Source organism: Phyllobates terribilis, unplaced genomic scaffold (assembly GCF_046119375.1).
Source record: "Phyllobates terribilis strain yellow unplaced genomic scaffold, ASM4611937v1 Scaffold_3__8_contigs__length_932513732, whole genome shotgun sequence".
NCBI classification, from domain to species: Eukaryota; Metazoa; Chordata; class Amphibia; order Anura; family Dendrobatidae; genus Phyllobates; species Phyllobates terribilis.
The window spans coordinates 241,489,747-241,513,663 of NW_027362763.1; the positions used below are offsets into that span (position 1 = coordinate 241,489,747).

General features: G+C 46.7%; 1 protein-coding gene across 3 annotated transcripts in view; it reads right to left on the minus strand.

Annotated features, from left to right (window-relative positions):
* The window catches only part of PLS1 (plastin 1), a 202,112-nt gene that overhangs the window by 28,872 nt on the left and 149,323 nt on the right, over positions 1-23,917 (minus strand). For all 3 annotated transcript variants that reach the window (XM_073674681.1, XM_073674680.1, XM_073674682.1), the window contains 2 exons: positions 20,637-20,714; positions 4,897-5,089 (listed from right to left, as the gene is read on the minus strand). In XM_073674681.1, the coding sequence (XP_073530782.1) occupies positions 4,897-5,089; positions 20,637-20,714 (271 nt within the window). The remainder of the gene's footprint in view (positions 1-4,896; positions 5,090-20,636; positions 20,715-23,917) is intronic.

The window sequence follows — 23,917 nt, forward strand, 5'->3', positions numbered from 1 at the left end:
CAAGCACCTTACGTGAAGCTCAGAAAAGGCATGCAGAGTATAGGTCTAAAGTCAACAAAAGCCAATAACAATAACCAATTCACAAACAATAGCACATAAAGCTGGCCATACACATGCAATAGCTGATAGATAAATGCTTATTCAGGTGACAGACGTCTGGGGGGTACAGATGACTTTAATTCTAATGTGTAGGCCTTAAGAGTTCAAAGTGATGCCCAACTCTGCTGCGTCTGATGAACTTGTAAGCAAATATATAAAAAACTCTCCTAGGAATAGTGAAAACACCGAAATAAGGTATAAGCACATCCCACTGTGAAAGCTAGCTTCTCTTGTGCACTCATATTTTTGGTTTTCTGGACCAGATCAGTTGTACGATGAACACCAATGGTGCCAGGTAGACCCCATTGACCACAATGAAGTTCTTCAGATTTCCTCATGGTGTCCATAATTTTATGGGAAAAAAAGTGCTGTATGCGGAACAGTTTCTCCAGCTTATTTGATAATTTTATGATAGAGGCTCTGAGATTTTGCAAAGCAAGTCTTTGATGAAGATATGACCTTAGCCTAACAATGGAATTATCTTGTGAACAAAATATTATAAATAATATTAAACAGGAAAATGTATGTATTTTCTAACAATAATTACCGTATATACTCGAGTATAAGCCGACTTTTTCAGCACACTTTTTATGCTAAAAAAGCCCCCCTCGGCTTATACTCTGGTATATACTTTATATATGCTTATATATGCAGTATATACTGGTGGGGAGGGGTGTTGCAGCGGCAGAGGAGCAGGCACAGTCATGTGGCCACTGCTAAAGAAAATTAATATTCACTCTTCTCCACGCCCATGGGAGTGGAGACGGGTTAATATTAATTTTGTTTAATAGCGCAGTGTGAGTCGCAGCCGCCGCTTCCTGATGCGACTCAGCGATCCTCTGTGCCCACTATTAGAGAGGAAGGAAGTGTGGCTGCGACTCACACTGCGCTAGTAAGGAGAATGACTTTTCACTCCTCTCCACACCCATAGTCCCGGCGTAGAGAGGAGTGAATATCCCAGCACCTCACCTCGGCGTCTGAGGGCGCATGGCAGTGACGTCATGCGCTGCTCAGATACGGAGATGAGATGCTAGCAGAACAGGACGCAGCGCTGGAGCAGTGGTGAGGAAGGTGAGTAGAAGGGTCTATTTTTTTTCATGTGTGCAGTGATGGGGGGCCATGTATACAAGTATTGGGGATGAGGGGGCCATGTATACCAGGATTGGGGATGATGGGCCATGCATACCAGGATTGGGATGAGGAGTGCCATGCATACCAGGATTGAGGATGAGGGGGCCATGCATACCAGGATTGGGGATGAGGGGGCCATGCATACCAGGATTGGGGTGAGGGGACATGCATACCAGGATTGGGGATGAGGGGGCCATGCATACCAGGATTAGGGATGAGGGGTGCCATGCATACCAGGATTGGGATGAGGGGGCCATGCATACCAGGATTATGGATGAGGGGGCCATTTATACCAGGATTGGGATGAGGGGACAATACATACCAGAATTGGGGATGAGGTGGGCCATGCATACCAGGATTAGGGATGAGGGGTGCCATGCATACCAGGATTGGGATGAGGAGTGCCATGCATTCCAGGATTGGGATGAAGGGTGCCATGCATACCAGGATTGGGATGAGGGGGCCATGCATACCAGGATTGGGAATAAGGGGGCCATGCATACCAGGATTGGAGATGAGAGGTGCCATGCATACCAGGATTGGGGATGAGGGGGCTATTCTTACCAGGATGGGGCAATTTACCAGTAGCTGCTGCATTTCCTACTACTTATACTTGAGTCAATGAGTTTTACCAGTTTTTGTGGTAAAATTAGGTGCCTTGGCTTATATTCGGGTCGGCTTATACTCGAGTATATACAGTACGGTATGTTCCAAATAAAAACAAAGGCTCAGAAACAATATCAACCTGTCTAATATCCCAGAAGCTGTATAGTACAACCACTGAATGTGCCTCTATACAGGAAAGGATGTATAAGTCACATATCTAATTTCAACATTGTGACTGATATCGTGAAGTGATCTAAATAGTTGATCAGCTATAAACATTAAAATCTATCTCCACTTACATATTCCCACTATATGGACCCTGACAGGAACACAAATTTCAGATTCCTAGGCCCTTGTGAGTATAATCTGAAGTGGGAACTGGGAAATTGGGATGTGCTCCGGTTTAAAGAAGCACTCGCATCAAATTTGTTATCCTCTTAATATATTGCAGTCATCATATTATATAGCACTGTGTACTTACAATTGCTCATTTTGCCCTTCTACCCAGCTAATTCTTCTCTTTCCCATTAGATCCATCACATGATTAAAAACTGAATAGCTGAATCCTTCTAAGCTCTATGTAGAAACAGGAGATCAATTTTCCCAGTACCAGTCATGAGTCGCTGCAAAAGTCCCTGGCAGGGGGGAGGAGGGAGCAGCTGGGTCAGGAGTTGAAGAGGGGGATGACTCATGCAGGGTCAAGAGACTTCCTGTTTCTACATAGAGCAGAGAAAAGAGAAGAATTAACTGGGTAGAAGGACAAAATGAGCAATAGTAAGTACACAGTGCTATATAATATGATGATTGCAATATATTAAGTGGATACAAACTCTTATCGGAGTGCTTTTTTAATGTGAAATTATATGTTTAGGTGGAGTTAAGTTTTATTCTTCAAACCAAATCTTTCATGCAAAGGGTACAAGTTACAGCAACGTCACTCTACGTCACTGACTGAAATCTGAATATACCGTACCTATTACATATGTAAGCGTGAAATCTAGGGTTCACGGATTAAATGGAAGAACATTAGAATGATTAAAGACACTTAAAAATGCTGTACATCCTCAGTCTTAAACCAAAATAATCCTGTCAATGTAAGGTGTCATAATTTGGAACAAATCCTGAATATTGGACCTATTAAAATCTGTTGTGGCAGGCTCCATCACATGCTGTATTACAGGGGTATTCTTCCTTTTTGCTTGCTTATAATTGCTTATATAGCACTAACATTTTCCGCAGCGCATTATATATATTGTCATCATTCTTGGTCCCCATTGGATTTCACAATATACAGTAAATTCCCTATCAATATGTTTGTTTGGAGACATAAAGACTCCTTGCAGATGTTGTTCTTGGTGGGTATTGAATCCAGGACCCCAGCCCTGCAATGCAACAGTGCTAACCACTTTGCCATGATGCTGCCCAGAATCATTTCTTAGAAGCAGTACTAGATGGAGGTACAACACACCAATATGAGTGCTTAAGAGCCTATAGAATAGCTACACGTATAAGTGTCCATTTTGACCCTTTTGTAGTGCAAGTGTATATCTCACACATCAAAATTAGGATGTCTGTCTGATGAGCAGGCTTCACAATTTTATTATTTACTAGAGTAGATGTCACCAGGGGTCAGATTTTGCTCTTATTTTATTCCCATTGCTCCCAAGTATGCCATTTTTTTTCTTTAAATCCACTATATAATTTCAGAGATATTAGACTTTTTATTTTGTGCTATTTTTTATGGTCTTTACCAAGGGGGCAGAGCTCAGTTATGAAGACCAGCCCAAAGACACGCCTCAGAGAATCCTGTGAGCCACTCTCCTGTGGAAAAGACCATAACAATTAGCACTAAATATAAAGACCCATGCCTCTGGTACTGTACGGCAGATTTAAAAAAAAATTAAAAAGGGGATGTGACGACACAGCATTTAATTTTAATTAACCAGACGTCTATTTTCAGCAGGCCAGGAGACATAGGCTATTGTCTGAATGTTGACTATTGAATTTATGTGTCCCATGGATACGTTCGGGGAAGCGAAAATTGGGACCCAACAGTTGCCTGGTTCCATGGACACGTTTGGAGAAGCCAGGTTGGGACCATCCGGTCACCTGGCCATGCACCTCAATAGACTGTCAGCTTCCTAAGTTTGTCGTTATCTCCTCTCTGTGGGTGCCCATCAAAAGCGAGGTGCCACTGGTGGGGGAAGTCGGGCATGGAAGCCCAAAAGTTGCAGCTGGTCTAATCCCGGCGAGTCAGCAGAAGAGTGAAACTCTGTAACTTGCACCATCTTGGGTATTTGTTGGGACTGTTCTATATATTATTGTCTGTTGGTGGTTCAATAAAGTATTGCCACACGGTTTTACCCTCACCCTGGGTTGTCTGAGTAGTGTTATGCCCACAGGAATGGAGAGCGGGGGTTCAGTGGGACGAGGCCTGATCCATGAGGTCTCGGGCCAGCGGACGAGAGCACCCACTGACCTCAGGGGAGCAGCGGGAATCAGATAAGAGCAAAAACTGGTCACTTCTGACCTAATAACAGTCCTCCTTTAAGATACCGTATACCACATTAAGTCTAATGATTCTATCAATTAACAATGCAATCTTTAGAGCAGCTCAAAAGCCATGACAAGGCCTACTATTGTGTCAGCTAATGGCAGAACTGGCATATGGTCTATAAATGGCACATCAGGCTAAATATATTTGCCACTATGTGTACACCAATAATTTGTACAAGAAAAAAAATCTGCTACATTTTATCACTTCTTCTAGTCACCCTCTTATTAAAAAAAAGCCAATAAAGAGGCAAAAAGTGTCAAAATCCCATAACAAATTTGGGATATACTATGTGCTCCATTTTTTATGCTAAACTGTAATTATGGTGCTTTTTTGCTTCGTAAATATAATTGTTTATTGTTTTTCACTGTTTCCCCAACTTCTCCATTGTACAAGCCTGACCCTTCCCAGATTATAGCCCCTAGCTCTAAATAGTGATGCAATATAACATACAACCCCAGAGCTTGTATAATAATACTGCTATGAGTTTGTGTCATTTATCTTACCTTCTATCTGATTCAGGAAATCAAAGCCTTCGACTTTGTTCAGAGCTGGGTACATGTTAAACAGATTTGCAACAAACGCCAAGTTCAGTTTAGGGTTTCCAGAAACGACATCTGATGGTGACACAAACTGTTTGCAGCCCAGCTTGTCTGCTTGGTTAAGCATGTAATTAGCCCTTTTCAGATCATTAGGCTCCTACCAAAGCAAGACAAATTTTATCATGTCCCATAGAGTATCCACATACCAGGCGGAATGAAAAGTGCCTGCTGCACTTCTGCTGATTGCAATGTTCTAGACATCCAGCAAACCTGCTCATGAGTTTGTATACGATTGTTCTGTACCACACAACCAGGGAAACACCATTATCAAGGGAATTTTATATATATTATTTTGTATACAGTCGCTCGCGAAAGTATTCACGCGCCTTGGAATTTTTCATGTTCTGCTACCTCACAGCCTGGAATGTCACTGTTGTTTTGAAGGTTTGCATCAGTTCATGTAAAGAACATGCCTACAACTGTGAACATTTGGTTTTCTTTTTATTGTGAAGCAAACAACAAATAGGACAAAATAACTGAAAATGTCAGTGTGCATAACTATTCACCCCCCTAAAGTCAGTACTTTGTAGAGCCTCCTTTTTGCGGCAATTATAGTGACGCGCCCCTGGGCCTGTGTCGCGCTGCGCTGCGCATGCGGGAGCTTACCCGGAGCCGGATCTGTGGAGGGTTGTAGTCTCGTGGCGGTGACCCGGTCCGTGCCCAGGGAGTCAAACTAGACGGCAGTCCATTAGTAGTAAATGGTTGATGACTACGCCACCCGTTGAGTGCAGCCAGGGGGCTGCTGCTGCAGGGCAGACCGCTGAGGCCGATGGTGGGATTGTGCAGCGTGATAGTATAACCCCCAACGGGAGGGGTATGGCCTCAGGGCAGCCGACGTGGATGATGGGGGTAGCAGGAACCACTCAGAGACGGTACGGTGTAGTTCAGGGTCTTTACTGGTAACAACAAAAGACCCTACCGGAGTACTTGCTAGCGGATGGGGCCTGGTCAGTCCTTGAGCAGATGGGATCTCCCCTGGCCAGGCGTAGTTGTAGGCCTCCCAAAATGACTGTACTCTTCTGGCTACCTTGCTAGGAGCTGATGTAAGTAGCCCACGTCCCTGAGTGTACCGTGTGGTGCTCACCCGTATGGCCGGTGACTCGGGGCCTTCTAATGGCTTCCGCTCCACGATGGCGGTGCTGGTCCCACGCGTGTGACCGTGCCTTCGGGCTTCTGGGCCAGAGGACCTGAAATCCCCTGCCTGACGGATTCTGCTGCTGGGCAGGAATTAGTCCCCACAGCCTCGGACTCCGGGTCCGGTAAAAAGTCTTCTTAGTCAGGGCGAACTCTGCAGCTGCCAGCCCCTGACTCCTTGTAACTGCTGTTTCTTCCTATGCTGTCTCTACTTCTTCTCTTCTTCTACTCACTCACCCTGCCTCAGCCCCAGGTTTATATAGGGGAAGTTCTTCCCCTCCCAAGACTGGGCAGGAGGTGTGGCATGCACAGGATCCCTGACTAAAGGACCTCCCACCTGCTCTCAGACATAACATTACGTTACTGTGGCAACCAGACCCCTGGGGTGTCACATTCCCCCCTAGTAAAATTTAGTACTCCGGGACTAAACACATTTAGAAAACATAACAAGGCAAAACATTAATAATACAATAAGAAAACACATAAAGATGGTTACGGCGTGTCCGCAACCGGGTGCAGTCTCTGAAGAAAGCAAGGTGTCCATTTCACCAACACAGGGAGACGTAACCAGGTAGGGGTCTGTTCTACCCCGAGTCCTTGACAGTCTTTAGTCCATCCTGGGTTACGATCCAACTATATACAAGGATTCCCGGTAAATCCACCAAGGATTCCTAAAAACAACTAGAAATACAAAATTACACACAAGCAACTATAGACAGGTAAACATTATAAAGTAGCTTAAACATTTAGATCCTCCAACGTGCGGGTAACTGGCCTCTAGTGGCCCTAGTGGACCTACGGAGCTGACTGTCTGGCCCTGAACTACAGGGTGTAGGAGCTGTCAAGGGTAAACTGGGCAGCTGTCTACCGGCTCTTTGTCTCACTAGGGGTACGGCAGGCTCACTATAAGCAGAGGGTTGATTCTCCTGTTCTACTTGTGTGGAGTCTTCTGCCTCCTGGACCGGCTGTTCTTCCAGCTCTACCCGTTGCTCCGTAGGTTCTTGGGATGATGGTTGGAGGAAGGTGAGTACGGGTACCACAACTGCACCATTGACTTGAGTCCAAGACCGAGGGAAGTCCCCGAGCACGGTACTAACCATATCTTCCCTTTCTCCCACGGGTCGATGGTCTTCTTGTTCCTCTTCAGGGTTCCTCAGTTGTTCGGGACACTTCTTCAGGTGGTCCCGGGATACAATGGCTGTGGTTTCCCCTCCGTCTTTACTGATGGTACAGACCTTCGGGTTCTCGTGGCTTGAGGGCAGTACGGTGTACGGGTCCTTCTCCCACTGGTCATCCAACTTGTGGAGCCGTCTTTTCCTCTTCAAGACCTGCTCTCCGGGTACCAGGGGAACAGCGGGAGCATACTGGTTGTAAGTCTTCTCTTGTCTTTCCCTAGCCTGACAGAGACTTCGCTCCACGCTCTCCTGTACTCTCCGGTACTGCTGCTGCCTCTCTGTGTCCCAGTCTGTTTCTGGTGAAGTGTCCTCAGGTGTCAGGACTCCCATTTCCAGGTCAACAGGTAACTTACCAGGTCTCGCCCTCATTAGGTAAGCCGGGGTACAGTTGGTGGAACCTACCGGGATGTGGTTGTATAGGTCCACCAGATCGGGCAACTTCTCAGGCCACAGACTGCGTTCTTCCAGGGGCAATGTTTTTAGAAGATCCATTACCACCTGGTTCATTTTTTCACAAAGTCCATTAGTTTGCGGATGGTAGGGTGTCGTCCTTATCTTCCGGCAGCCATACAGATTGCAGAATTCCTGGAAGACCTCCGCTTCAAAGGCAGGTCCCTGGTCCGTCAGCACTTGGTCCGGGTACCCGTGTGGACGGCAGAAGTGCTGCTGGAAGGCCCTAGCTGCTGTTTGAGCCGTTAAGTCCTTGACGGGGACGACAACCAAGAACCGGGAGTAATGATCCACGATGGTTAACGCGTAGACGTAGCCACTTCTGCTTGGGGTCAGTTTTACATGATCCAAGGCTACCAGTTCCAACGGTTGCCGGGTGACGATGGACTGCAGGGGAGTCTTCTGGCTGGCCCGGTCCTTCCTTCTCAGATTGCACGGGCCACAGTCTCTGCACCACTTCTCGATGGTTCCCCTCATGCCTACCCAGTGGAACCGCTCGCGCAGCAGGAACTCCAGCTTTTTCCACCCGAAGTGTCCAGCTCCGTCGTGGTATGCCTCCATCACCATGGCTGCGTCTCTTCGGGGCACCACTACTTGCCAGAGTAGTTCATGCGTCCGGGAGTTGACCATTCTGCGGCACAACTTCCCCTTGTAAAGGAATAGTCGACTCTTCTCCGCCCATAGTTGTTTGGCTTCCTCCGGAGCGTCTGGTTCAAGGCGAGCCTCCGGCCGAGTCAGCATCTCCTTCACCAGTCGGACGGCAGGGTCGCTGTCTTGCGTTTCCGCCCAGTTGTAGTGGGGTAAGGGGTTCAACGTAGCAGCCTGCTTACCCCTTACCCGGTGGGAATACTGGATAGTCCCATGACGGTGGAACGCAGGGAGTTCAACTTCTTCCAGTCCCTCCGGATCTTCTCCTTCGTCCGGCAGGTTGGGCATCCTGGACAGGGCGTCCGCGTTAGTATTGGAGCGTCCTGCCCGGTATTTGATTGTGAACTCGTAGTTGGACAGACGGGCCATCCACCTCTGCTCCAGGGCACCGAGTCTTGCCGTGTCCAGGTGTGTCAACGGGTTGTTATCCGTGTATACGGTGAACCGGGAAGAAGCGAGGTAATGCCTAAAGCGCTCGGTGACTGCCCATACCACGGCCAGGAACTCTAGCTTAAATGAGCTGTAATTTTCGGGGTTCCTTTCGGTGGGTCGCAGTTTTCGGCTGGCATAGGAGATTACTCGTTCTCTCCCCTGCTGAATCTGGGACAGTACGGCTCCTAGCCCGATGTTACTGGCGTCGGTGTAGAGGATGAAGGGCTGGCTATAGTCCGGGTACGCCAAGATTTCATCCCCCGTGAGGGCCATCTTCAGCTGGCGGAAGGACTCTTCTTCTAGCTTTTCCCATTTGAAGGGCGGCTTCTGGTTCTTGGCCTTCCGGGACTGGCCTATCAGGAGGTCCTGCATAGGTGCTGCCTTTTTGGTGAAACCGGGAATAAACCTTCGGTAGTAGCCTACCAACCCTAGGAACTGCCGCACTTCTTTTACGCTGGAGGGGCTTGGCCATCCCTTAATTGCGGTGATCTTATCGGGGTCGGGAGCCACTCCATCAGCGCTCACCACGTGTCCCAGGTATTGCACCTTTGGTTTCAGGAGGTGACACTTGGAGGGTTTCACCTTTAGGCCGTAACTCGCCAGAGCTTCGAACACCTCCGCCAGGTGTTTCAGGTGGTCCTCATAAGTTTTGGAGTATACGATGACATCGTCCAGGTACAACAGGACCGTCTCGAAGTTTCTGTGGCCCAGACAGCACTCCATTAATCGTTGGAAGGTTCCTGGGGCGTTGCAGAGTCCGAACGGCATGCAGGTGAACTCGCTAAGTCCCATCGGGGTGGTGAATGCGGTCTTCTCCCGGTCCGCCTCTGCTACAGGAACCTGCCAGTACCCGCTAGTGAGATCCAAGGTAGAGAAGAAGTTAGCAGATCTTAAAGCAGCCAATGACTCCTCTATCCTTGGTAAGGGGTACGCATCCTTGTGTGTGATACGGTTGATTTTCCGGTAATCTACACACATCCTCATGGTGTTGTCTTTCTTTTTGACTAAAACTAGTGGGGCTGCCCAGGGGCTACAGCTATCCCGGATTACCCCAGCCTCCTTCATGTCTCTAAGCATCCCCTTGGCGTGTTGGTAATGTGCAGGGGGTACGGGTCGATACCTCTCTTTTATGGGAGGATGATCTCCCGTGGGGATGCGGTGTTCTACCCCCTTGACTCGCCCGAAGTCTAACGGGTGTTTACTAAACACTCTCTCATACTCTTGAACCACCCGATAGACTCCTTGTTTCTGATGTGAGGGAGTGGAATCAGTACCCAGATGTAGTTGCTGACACCAGTCCTCCATGTCTTTCTTAGAGCCGTTACCTTCCTCCGGGTGAGATGGAGGCAAGGGTTCCACAGATTGTATAGAATTTTGATTAGTGGTATATAATTTGGCTAGCGTGGCATACCGGGGCAGGTACACTTCCCTCTCCCCGATATTTATTATGCGAACGGGCACCCTCCCATGGCGTACATTGACCACCCCCCGTGCTGTCAAAATGGTGGGCCTACTGTCTGAGTAAACTGGTTCTACCATTGCCTGGTAATCTCTACCTCTCAGACCAATAGCTGCCCGGCACCAAATCATCATTTCACTTTTTGGGGGCATGGCAATAGGAAAAGGGTCACACATTCTTACGCTACCAATCTCACCGCCGGAGAGTTCCACTTGTTGCCGTTGCATCAGTGCCCGGATCTCTTTCTGGAGCACCCGCTGCTCGCCGGAGCTGGCGTTCTTGGCAACCTGCTGTAAAAGGAAAATCACCTCTGCAAGACAATTTTCAATTACGTTAGTTCCTAGAGTTATTTTTGGGTGACTCTCATGTTTATCAATATCTACAATGATCAGTCCCTGTGCGGCCAGTTCGACTCTACCGATTTTGAGGGTCACCTCTTTAAATCCGATCTGTGGCACGGGCTGGCCATTGCTGGCGATGATACTCAAGTCGTCGTCAGGGTAGCGGGTAATATCCGAGTCATTCCAGTACTGCTTGAAGAGCACGTACGGGATGGTGGTGACCTGTGACCCGGTATCCAGTAGGGCACTCATGGGAATGCCATCCAGTACCACAGGCAAGACTGGACGTCCTCCCACATATCTGTCGCGCCAGTTCGATGGGCCTGGTGATCTTTTTCCTGGGGGTTGGCCCTCTACCCCAGGTTGTGCCCGTTTAAAGAACAGTACCTTTCCATATGTCCGGGTTGATTGCAGCGGCGGCAGATGGGTCGTCCGTCCTCGCTGTATCGGTCACTGGGTCTTCCTCTGGCCGGTGGGGTCCTCCTTGGTCGACGCCACGGGATGTCCTCCGGTCCGGATGCCAGCTGGATCTTCCCTGGGGTGGAAACCTGTAAAGACTGCACAGTTCGGGTTAGCGCAGCAACGCTCTTAACTAGCTCTTGGACCTGATGGTGTAGGTCTGGAGCCGGGTCATTGTCCAAAGCCTGCGCATGAGCTCCCACAGGCCCTGTCGACAAGGGCGCCGCCTCCTGGTGGTAAGTGATAGCTGGGCGCCTGTGGGTCACAACGCCACCCGGTGCTGGTTCTCGGAGCACCCGGATAGCTCTATCCTTGAACTGTGCAAAGTCCAGATAGGGATCCTGTAAGGCCATTGCCCGCAACTGGGTTCGGTGGGCATTGCAATATAAACCCTCTATAAATTGTTCAGTCAACAGCCTGTCCTCGTTTCCCACCCCATCAGGGTCGGTCTGCTTTATGGCCCTCAGGGCCTCTTGTAGGTTTAGTGCATAGTCCCTTATACTCTCATGCGCTCGCTGCTTGCACCCGTAGAATCTAAGCTTGATCTCGGCTGAGGTGCGGGTATCGAAGGTGTCCCTCAGCCGGGTTAGTATCTCTGCGACAGTCCTCCTCCCAGGTGGCCAAGATTTTACTTCTCTTTTGGCTGCCCCGGTTAGTTGGGCCACCAGGATGCTCACTTTTTGCTCTTCTGTGAGGGGGTACACCTGGAAGAGGCTATCCAGCTTTTCTCTAAAGTCATGCAGGGTATGTGACTCCCCTGAGTACTGGGGTAGCCAAGCTGCTCCCGGGATATAGGGCATGGTGAAGGGCATAACTGCAGCAGCGGTAGCGCTGGCGGGGGTTGAGGCAGTGAAGCTCTCCTCCGTATCCGACATCTTCCTCCCCCCTAGTGGACCGTGGCCTACCTTGCGATGATCCTCTTCCGTAGGCCGCGGCTCCGCAGTGGATCGTCAGGGTTGAGGACCTTCCGTCGCGCTCCTGTGACGTCGGCGTCTGCTGGGCTCCTTCCAGGACCTTACGCAACGTCCGGACGTGAGGCGGGGCTTCAGTTCTCGCGCGCTTTCGGAGTCCACGCCCCTCTTCTTCCCGCGCGGCGTCCTCAAGATGGCGTCCAATGGCGGGAAAACTCCACGGATGGCGGGAAGAAGGTCGAAGATGGCGCCGGATGGCGGGAAAACTTCGCGGATGGCGGGAAGAAGGTAGAAGATGGCGCCGGATGGCGGGAAACCTCCACGGATAGCGGGAATCTTCACCACTGGTAAGTTTGAACAGTCTTTGCTTTTCAGGCACGCAGTACCCGGTGGTTGCGGGCACGAAATCCTGCCGACTACGCCAAGGTTGACGCGCCCCTGGGCCTGTGTCGCGCTGCGCTGCGCATGCGGGAGCTTACCCGGAGCCGGATCTGTGGAGGGTTGTAGTCTCGTGGCGGTGACCCGGTCCGTGCCCAGGGAGTCAAACTAGACGGCAGTCCATTAGTAGTAAATGGTTGATGACTACGCCACCCGTTGAGTGCAGCCAGGGGGCTGCTGCTGCAGGGCAGACCGCTGAGGCCGATGGTGGGATTGTGCAGCGTGATAGTATAACCCCCAACGGGAGGGGTATGGCCTCAGGGCAGCCGACGTGGATGATGGGGGTAGCAGGAACCACTCAGAGACGGTACGGTGTAGTTCAGGGTCTTTACTGGTAACAACAAAAGACCCTCCCGGAGTACTTGCTAGCGGATGGGGCCTGGTCAGTCCTTGAGCAGATGGGATCTCCCCTGGCCAGGCGTAGTTGTAGGCCTCCCAAACTGACTGTACTCTTCTGGCTACCTTGCTAGGAGCTGATGTAAGTAGCCCACGTCCTTGAGTGTACCGTGTGGTGCTCACCCGTATGGCCGGTGACTCGGGGCCTTCTAATGGCTTCCGCTCCACGATGGCGGTGCTGGTCCCACGCGTGTGACCGTGCCTTCGGGCTTCTGGGCCAGAGGACCTGAAATCCCCTGCCTGACGGATTCAACTGCTGGGCAGGAATTAGTCCCCACAGCCTCGGACTCCGGGTCCGGTAAAAAGTCTTCTTAGTCAGGGCGAACTCTGCAGCTGCCAGCCCCTGACTCCTTGTAACTGCTGTTTCTTCCTATGCTGTCTCTACTTCTTCTCTTCTTCTACTCACTCACCCTGCCTCAGCCCCAGGTTTATATAGGGGAAGTTCTTCCCCTCCCAAGACTGGGCAGGAGGTGTGGCATGCACAGGATCCCTGACTAAAGGACCTCCCACCTGCTCTCAGACATAACATTACGTTACTGTGGCAACCAGACCCCTGGGGTGTCACAATAGCTGCAAATTGCTTTGGATAAGTCTCTATGAGCTTTCCACATCTTGCCATTGGGGTTTTTGCCCATTCCTCAAGGCAAAACTGCTCCAACTCCTTTAAGTTAGATGGTTTCCTCTGGTGAATAGCAATCTTCAAGTCTGACCACAGATTCTCAATCCGATTAAGGTCTGGGCTTACATGTTTCCCCTTAATAGATTTCCTAAAGGAGAAAAAATGTGGCGCTATCTAAGATCAGTAAGATTTGATCAATTAAAAGGGTGAGTATCTATAAGAAATTGCTCACCTGATGCTGCCGACCTAGTGAGATGGGATTGAATCCTGAGACAGAAGTATCCCACAATGAGAAAAAGGACTATAAAGGAAGGGTCAAATAAATTTTTTCCATACACCTAAAGAACGCTGCAAACTGCCGAAACGCGCTGTGTATATAGGTTTTATTGTTTTATATTAGTGTGAATAATAAAACATTTTTTCTTTTTTTACTTACGCGCAACCTGAAGTTCCTGCACCTTGATCTCACTTGGTGGCAAAGACAGTGCCATCACCTGATGTTTCCCCTTAAACCACTCGAGTGTTGCTTTAGTAGTTGGAAAGTAAACCTCAGTCCCAGTCTCAAATCACTGACAGACTGAAACAGGTCTTGCCCAAGAATATCCCTGTATTTCGCACCATCCATCTTTCCCTCTACTTGGACCATTTTCCCTGTCCCTGCTGCCAAAAAACATCCCCACAGTATGATGATGCCACCACCATGTTTCACTGTAGTGATGGTGTTCTTGAGGTGATGAGCTGTGTTGGTTTGGCACCAGACATAGCGTTTACCTTGGTGGCCAAAAAGTTACATTTTGGTCTCATCTGATCACAACATACATTTGGGAAGTCTCCCACATGTCTTTTGGCAAACTCAAAACAAGCCTTACAATTTTTGTGTGTACGTAAAGGTTTTTTTTCTGCCCACTCTTCCACAAAGGCCACCTATTTGGAGTGTACGGCTTATTGTGGTCGTATGGACAGATACTCCAGTCTCTGCCTGGGAACTCTGCAGCTCCTTCAGGGTTACCTTTGGTCTCTGTGCTGCATCTCTGATTAACGCCCTCCTTGCCAAGGCTGAGAGTTTTGGTGGGTGACCCTCTCTTGACAGGTTTGTTGTGGTACCATGTTCTTTACATTTGATGATAATGGATCTAATGGTGCTCCAAGGGATCATCAGAGATTGGAATATTTTTTTTTAGAACCCAACCCTGACTTCACAACAACTGTGTCCCTGACTTGTTTGGAGATCTCCTTGGTCTTCATGGTGTGGTTTGGTTAGTGGTGCGTCTTGCTTAATGGTGTTGCAGCCTTTGTGGCTCTTCAGAAAAGGTGTGTATATACTGATAGACCATGTATATACTGATAGACCATGTGACACTTAGGCTGTGTGCCCACGATGCGTTTTTTTAAACGTTTCCACAGTGGCAAAAACGCAGAAACGCTTAAAAAACGCATGGTAGAAGGCCTGCCATGTTCCCCAATGATAATCCGCATGTGCTGTGCACATGCTGCGGAAATTTCCGCTGCGGATTATCATTGCGGAAAAAAACGCAGCACTACCAATTATTTTGCGGAAGCGCTGCGTTTTCGCCGCCATTGACTTTCATTGGAACGCATGGAATCCGCATCACTGGATCTGTACATGCAAAATCCAAATGTTTCAATGTGCGGATGGTACCCGGGTATAGACAGGAGACTCTCCTCCGGACCCGGGTACCATAGAACCTGTAAAAAAAAGAATAACATAAAAAAGAAATATTATATTTACCTTCTGATGGTCCCCGGTCTCCTTGTCTTCACTTGCCGGCAGATCACGGTGGACTGAAAGACCTGCGCTGACGTCATAGTCATGTGACGGCAGGTCCTTCAGTGTAGTTACCGCGAGCTGCCGGAAAGCCAGGACGGAGCGAAGCAAGACTGCGGGGGCCATCAGAAGGTAAGTATAGATTTATTTATTTTTATTTTTTACCATTCTTTTACGGTCACACTATATAAATCTATGCCGTTTGCATGGATTTATATAGTGTGACCTAGTTGTCAAGCACTTTCCAAGTGATGCTAAAATCGCTTGGAAAGCGCTTGTCAATCCGCATGCGGAAATGCATGTGAAGAACGCTTCACATCTGCTAGTCCCTGGCAGGAAAACACATGTACAATCCGCATGCACAATCCGCATGTGTTTTTTCTGCCAGGGAGATGCAGAAACGCTCAGGAAAATATCCGGAGCATTTCTGCATCGTGGGCACATAACCTTAGATTGCACATACAGTACAGACCAAAAGTTTGGACACACCTTCTCATTTAAAGATTTTTCTGTATTTTCATGACTATGAAAATTGTACATTCACACTGAAGGCATCAAAACTATGAAATAACATATGTGGAATTATATACGTAACAAAAAAGTGTGAAACAACTGAAAATATGTCTTATATTCTAGGTTCTTCAAAGTAGCCACCTTTTGCTTTGATGACCGCTTTGCACACTCTTGGCATTCTCTTGATGAGCTTCAAGAGGTAGTCACCGGAAATGGTCTTCCAACAATCTTGAAGGAATTCCCAGAGATGCTTAGCACTTGTTGGCCCTTTTGCCTTCACTCTGCGGTTCAGCTCACCCCAAACCATCTCGATTGGGTTCAGGTCTGGTGACTGTGGAGGCCAGGTCATCTGGCGTAGCACCCCATCACTCTCCTTCTTGGTCAAATAGCCCTTACACAGCCTGGAGGTGGTCCAACTAAACGCAAACCGGATGGAATAGCATGCCGCTGCAAGATGCTGTGGTAGTCATGCTGGTTCAGTATGCCTTCAATTTTGAATAAATCCCCAACAGTGTCACCAGCAAAGCACCCCCACACCACCACACCTCCTCCTCCATGCTTCACGGTGGGAACCAGGCATGTAGAGTCCATCCGTTCACCTTTTCTGCGTCGCACAAAGACACGGTGGTTGGAAACAAAGATCTCAAATTTGGACTCATCAGACCAAAGCACAGATTTCCACTGGTCTAATATCCATTCCTTGTGTTCTTTAGCCCAAACAAGTCTCTTCTGCTTGTTGCCTGTCCTTAGCAGTGGTTTCCTAGCAGCTATTTTACCATGAAGGCCTGCTGCACAAAGTCTCCTCTTAACAGTTGTTGAAGAGATGTGTCTGCTGCTAGAACTCTGTGTGGCATTGACCTGGTCTCTAATCTGAGCTGCTGTTAACCTGCGATTTCTGAGGCTGGTGACTCGGATAAACTTATCCTCAGAAGCAGAGGTGACTCTTGGTCTTCCTTTCCTGGGACGGTCCTCATGTGAGCCAGTTTCTTTGTAGCGCTTGATGGTTTTTGCAACTGCACTTGGGGACACTTTCAAAGTTTGACCAATTTTTTGCACTGACTGACCTTCATTTCTTAAAGTAATGATGGCCACTCGTTTTTCTTTACTTAGCTGCTTTTTTCTTGCCATAATACAAATTCTAACAGTCTATTCAGTAGGACTATCAGCTGTGTATCCACCAGACTTCTGCACAACACAACTGATGGTCCCAACCCCATTTATAAGGCAAGAAATCCCACTTATTAAACCTGACAGGGCACACCTGTGAAGTGAAAACCATTTCCGGTGACTACCTCTTGAAGCTCATCAAGAGAATGCCAAGAGTGTGCAAAGCAGTCATCAAAGCAAAAGATGGCTACTTTGAAGAACCTAGAATATAAGACATATTTTCAGTTGTTTCACACTTTTTTGTTAAGTATATAATTCCACATGTGTTAATTCATAGTTTTGATGCCTTCAGTGTGAATGTACAATTTTCATAGTCATGAAAATACAGAAAAATCTATAAATGAGAAGGTGTGTCCAAACTTTTGGTCTGTACTGTAGGTGGACTTCCTTTCACTGAGCATGTGACCAGAATTTTATAGTGGCTTCATAGCAAAAGGGGTGAATACATATGCACAAGCCAATTTTTAGTTATTTGATCCCATAAATGTATGTCTATATTTTTCTTGCTTCACTTCACCAACTTAGACTATTCAGTGCTGATGCATCACACACAAATCGGATTAGAAAAATATTTAAACACAGGTTGTAATGTAACAAAATAGGTAAAAAGTCAAGGGGGTGATTACTATCACAAGGCACTGTATATATAAATGTATGTTTTATATAGAATTCCCTCATTATATATAATATTCCTTCAATACATACATTCATATACAGTAAAATACTGATGCCACATTTGGCCTTCTGGCTGTTGCAGTCTGGCCCACGAACCGAGACAGGCAAAGCACTGAAAATACTGGCCCAGGGGCCGCACCGTCCGATTTGGCCGCTATGTGCATCCTCAGAAGTGTGTGTGACTGAGACAGCAAACACAATGACGATACTATATCGTGTCTGCTGTGCAGAGCGTCAGAGCACACAGCAAGAACCAGAGCAGAACCCCAAGGAACAGGAGCAAAGTGTTTTGTTTTTTTTAATATGTGTGAATGTGTATGGGCTCTTACTGTATATATGGGGCAGAGACTTGTGTGTAGGCTCATATTGTATATAAGGAGGCTATGTGGGGACTCATGCTGTATATAGGGGCCTGTAAGTGTGTTCATATTGTATATGGGGACTTATGTTGTATCTAGGGAGCTCATACTGTATATAAGAGGCTGTGTGTGTTCTCATAATGTATATATGGGCTGTTTTTGGTATCCTACTGTATATAGGGGGCTGTGAGTGTGGGATCATATTGCATATACAGTACAGTAGGGGGCTCATATAGGCTGTGTAACTCATACTGTATATAAGGTGTGATGTGTGTGGACTCATACTGTATATAAGGGCACTATGTGTGGGGGCTCATACTATATATTGGGGGGGTGAGACCTCATATGGTATATAGGGGATGTCAGCATACTTAATTCTACTCAATATTAAGTGATACAAATAGTATTAATATCAAATAATATTGATAATTAATGCTAAAATCATATTAATATATTATGTGACAAAGTCACTGGCAGAGTAATGGAGGGAAGGTATGTTTCACTGATTCTATTAGTTTCAGTGATGTGAAACCTGATAGTCTTCTCCTGCCTGGTATGTGCAGAGAGGGTTTATCAGTCATATTTAAAAGGGCTTAGTTTTTGTGAATGGCGATAGTGCGGGTGGGAGGCCATTCTCCATATCTCCACCCCACTGTTGTTCAGTGTATGGAGAAGCTAGCTCCTGAGAGAGAGGAGCTTGTGTTTTTGTGCTAACCTGGACCGTGTGCTATTGTTAACCCTGAGTGGCCGGACCCCGGCCGATATACGGACTGTGCTGTATCTTTTATTTTGCTTTTCCATTATGCCGAATGGGCTGTGTTTACTTTATGAACTCTAGGTTGGTTTATAACATTTTTAATAAACCAATCCAAACCTTAAAGAGACAGTGTTTGGTGTCTACCTCCGTGTACAGCTGAGCAAGCCGCTCTACCACAATTAATAATAAAAATATATTATATACAAAAACCTACAGTACCTACAGTACAGACCAAAAGTTTGGACACACCTTCTCATTTAAAGATTTTTCAGTATTTTCATGACTTTGAAAATTGTACATTCACACTGAAGGCATCAAAACTATGAATTAACACATGTGGAATTATATACTTAACAAAAAAGTGTGAAACAACTGAAAATATGTCTTATATTCCAGGTTCTTCAAAGTAGCCACCTTTTGCTTTGATGACTGCTTTGCACACTCTTGGCATTCTCTTGATGAGCTTCAAGAGGTAGTCACCGGAAATGGTTTTCACTTCACAGGTGTGCCCTGTCAGGTTTAATAAGTGGGATTTCTTGCCTTATAAATAGGGTTGGGACCATCAGTTGTGTTGTGCAGAAGTCAGGTGGATACACAGATGGTAGTCCTACAGAATAGACTGTTAGAATTTGTATTACGGCAAGAAAAAAGCAGCTAAGTAAAGAAAAACGAGTGGCCATCATTACTTTAAGAAATGAAGGTCAGTCAGTCCGAAAAATTGGGCAAACTTTGAAAGTGTCCCCAAGTGCAGTTGCAAAAACCATCAAGCGCTACAAAGAAACTGACTTACATGAGGACCGCTCCAGGAAAGGAAGACCAAGAGTCACCTCTGCTTCTAAGGATAAGTTTATCCGAGTCACCAGCCTCAGAAATCGCAGGTTAACAGCAGCTCAGATTAGAGACCAGGTCAATGCCACACAGAGGTCTAGCAGCAGACACATCTCTACAACAACTGTTAAGAGGAGACTTTGTGCAGCAGGCCTTCATGGTAAAATAGCTGCTAGAAAACCACTGCTAAGGACAGGCAACAAGCAGAAAAGACTTGTTTGGGCTAAAGAACACAAGGAATGGACATTAGACCAGTGGAAATCTGTGCTTTGGTCTGATAAGTCCAAATTTGAGATCTTTGGTTCCAACCACCGTGTCTTTGTGAGATGCAGAAAAGGTGAACGGATGGACTCTACATGTCTGGTTCCCACCATGAAGCATGGAGGAGGAGGTGTGATGGTGTGGGGGTGCTTTGCTGGTGACACTGTTGGGGATTTATTCAAAATTGAAGGCATACTGAACCAGCATGGCTACCACAGCATGTTGCAGCGGCATGCTATTCCATCCGGTTTGCGTTTAGTTGGACCATAATTTATTTTTCAACAGGACAATGACCCCAAACACGCCTCCAGGCTGTGTAAGGGCTATTTGACCAAGAAGGAGAGTGATGGGGTGCTACGCCAGATGACCTGGCCTCCACAGTCACCAGACCTGAACCCAATCGAGATGGTTTGGGGTGAGCTGGACCGCAGAGTGAAGGCAAAAGGGCTAACAAGTGCTAAGCATCTCTGGGAACTCCTTCAAGATTGTTGGAAGACCATTTCCGTGACTACCTCTTGAAGCTCATCAAGAGAATGCCAAGAGTGTGCAAAGCAGTCATCAAAGCAAAAGGTGGCTACTTTGAAGAACCTAGAATATAAGACATATTTTCAGTTGTTTCACGCATTTTTGTTAAGTATATAATTCCACATGTGTTAATTCATAGTTTTGATGCCTTCAGTGTGAATGTACAATTTCCATAGTCATGAAAATACAGAAAAATCTTTAAATAAGAAGGTGTGTCCAAACTTTTGGTCTGTACTGTACATATAATAATAAAAACAATACAGCCAAATTCATGCAATTAATGTTTAACTAAAAAAAAAGTCTGAACTTACATTGAAACCAGAAAAGTCTATGAAAACATCATCCTTGGGGGCAATTTCCCTTATGAGGATGTAATACGCTTTGGAATCCTGGATTACAGAATACAAAAACAAAACGAACATATTAATGTCATTGTTGTATAATGCACAAGTCTTGGAAAGAGCAAATAAATGCAGACATACAGCTATCATCATCCTCAGCGCTTTCTGCCCCTTCAGCTCCTACCAATCATTCACAGCTTCACTTGGGATAGACCATAGTGGCCTTACAGAGTCTTACTCAAGTGAAGCCAAGATAGGTTTCGCATATGGACCCCTGTAGATTCTCAGTCTTTAGATCTATCTATGCAAAAAGGGGTTGTCTTATCAAGACCACCCTAACTCTAAACACAAATTAGATCATCAGTGATTGGCTGTTAACCTCAGGGGAATTTATGTCAGCCCCACATTCTGGTAGGGCTACTATAGGATAATGAAGTATTTATATAGAGTTTATTGAGATGGACAATATAATATGAGAGTGGGATGAGTCAACCTACTTATTGGCACTGGGCTGGCAGCGGAGCAGAGGAAACCATCACATGACACATGTATGTCTGTAGGGTAAGTCCAGACAAGGGAGATTTACATTACCCAGCTATCTAGTGGAGCTGTCAGTCCCAGACCTCTGCCAGACATAACATCTGCTAAGTGGTTTGCCTTGTATTTCTGTGCTTTGTTTATTGATCTTTTGCTGCCTGACCTTGGACCTCGTTCTGACCATCCGTTTGCCTAGCCCCTTTGCTCTGATCCGCTATCTTCCTGGTATTCTGAACTCGGACTCTGACCTGTGTGACAATGCTACTCACTTGGGTGCGGGATGAGTTATCACAGGAACCGTTTCTATTTAAAAGTCCAGCTGGTTTATTTCACTCCACATAAACCGCATCACAGGAAAACTTAAACACAGCCCTTTCTCCGGCACAAAGTGAAACATAAAGTAAAAAGTTCATATAGTAGTGCGGGTTCGTACCCCTTGGGTTAGAGTCCAGCTTTTTATTCCTCTAGCGCAGACAAACAATACTGGAGCTCTGCACACAGACATGTGCAAAACAAACAGGCCCCATTGTACAATGTGAACTACACCCAGGGGTGGGGTATGTGGGCACCCAGACCCGCCCATCTCTCCGTCTGCCCGTAAACCTGGACCAGATGTCCTAACAAGCCTCTTAGTACTACGTGTAAGAGAGTATTACTCCAGGTTTACAGAGGACAAACACCTCCGTGATACATACCTCCCATTAACTATGTCTTAGACTACCATCTTACACCTGACTTCGCCTTTTCTTTTCCCTTTAGTTTACTACATGCTCTCTTGATATCTGACCACGGAACGTTTGACTACCCTTCCTCACATGCGTGAGTAATAACTAGCGTGACAATCTGCAAGGAGTTTGTATGTTCTCCCTGTGTTTGCGTGGGTTTCCTCAGGGTTCTCCGGTTTCCTCCCATGCTCCAGAGACATACTGGTAGGAAATTTAGATAGCAGGCCCCAGTGGTGACAGTGATGATAATGTCTGGAAAGTGCTGTGGAACTAATAGTGTTATATAAGCAAGCATAATAAATAAACACAGTACAAATGGATGTGGGTGGTTTTCACCACATCCTAACATAGTGGAAAAACTGCAGGAAAATCAGAGCAGGCTGCATCAAAGTAACTTTTTCTAATGCTCATTCTTGTGCAAATATGCAGCAGACATCGCTCTCTGCAATTTATAGGGTGAACTCAACAGCAAATCTATGAAAAAATGCAACACAGATTTAACTGCAGAATTAATGCAAGTTTCACGTAGGTTCATAGCAAAATCCACAACAGAATTTACATAGTACATATGGATGACGGTTGCCTTGATGACCAATTCCCTTAAAGGGAATGTGTAATCAGAAACTGACCTATTGTATTAACTACTAGGTTTTATTATAAGGAGGCACTCCGCTTTCATAAAAGTAGGACCCAAACTGTGCTAAATACCTAAAATAACAAAACACAGCAGGTACTGCAGAGGTGACGTCACATGAACAGAGCATGTCACCGCTCTAGCCAGTCACTGTGCTCAGTGTATGACTTTGGTAGGTATTTTAGGTATTTTGCACAGTTTGGAGAACACTTTTCTTAAAGTGGACAACCCCTTTAAATATTTTTGCTATTTTTTTTGGCAATGTGTTTTTTTCATTCCATCATTTCCATTTGTATTAAAACTTTGATAACTAGGCACATAACTTCTACATTAAGGCTATGTGCCCACGATGCAGAAATGCTCAGGATTTTTTCCTGAGCGTTTCTGCATCTCCCTGGCAGAAAAAAATGCATGCGGATTGTACATGCGGATTGTACATGCGTTTTTCCTGCCAGGGACATGTGGAAATGGAGCGAATTCACTGACATTTCCGCATGCGGATTGTACATGCGGATTGTACATGCGGATTGTACATGCGGATTGTACATGCGTTTTTCCTGCCAGGGACATGTGGAAATGGAGCGAATTCACTGACATTTCCGCATGCGGATTGTACATGCGGATTGTGCATGCGGATTGTACATGCGTTTTCCTGCCAGGGACATGTGGAAATGGAGCGAATTCACTGACATTTCCGCATGCGGATTGACAAGCACTTTCCAAGCGATTAGCATCACTTGGAAAGTGCTTGTGACAACTAGGTCACACTTTATAAATCCATGCAAACGGCATGGATTTATATAGTGTGACCCAAGAGAGTGGTTAAAAATAAAAAAATAAACTAATACTTACCTTCCGATGGCCCCCGAGATTTGCAGCGCTCCTGTGCTGGCAGCGGTCAGATCGCGGTACTGAAAAGACCTGCCGTCACATGACTGTGACGTCACCGCAGGTCCTTCAGTCCTGCGCGATCTGTCAGCAAGCGAAGAGAAGGAGTCCGGGGGCCGTCGGAAGGTGAATATAATCTTTATTTTTTTTTTATTTTTTTTTTTATGGTACCTGGGTGTGGAGGAGACTCTCCTCTCCTCTACACCCGGGTACCATCCGCACATTACAACGCGCCAATTACGCAAGTACAGATGCAGTCTTGCGGAATTGGCGCGTTCTAATGCAAGTCAATGGCGGCGAAAACGCAGCACTTCCGCAAAATTAATGGACATGCTGCGGATTTTTGAGCGCAGCGTAAACGCTGCGGAAAAATCCGCAGCATGGGCATTGAAAGTGCGGAATTGCATTGGAGACCATGGGGGAAGGTTTACCAAGCGTTTCACAAGCATTTACGCTGCAGAAATTCC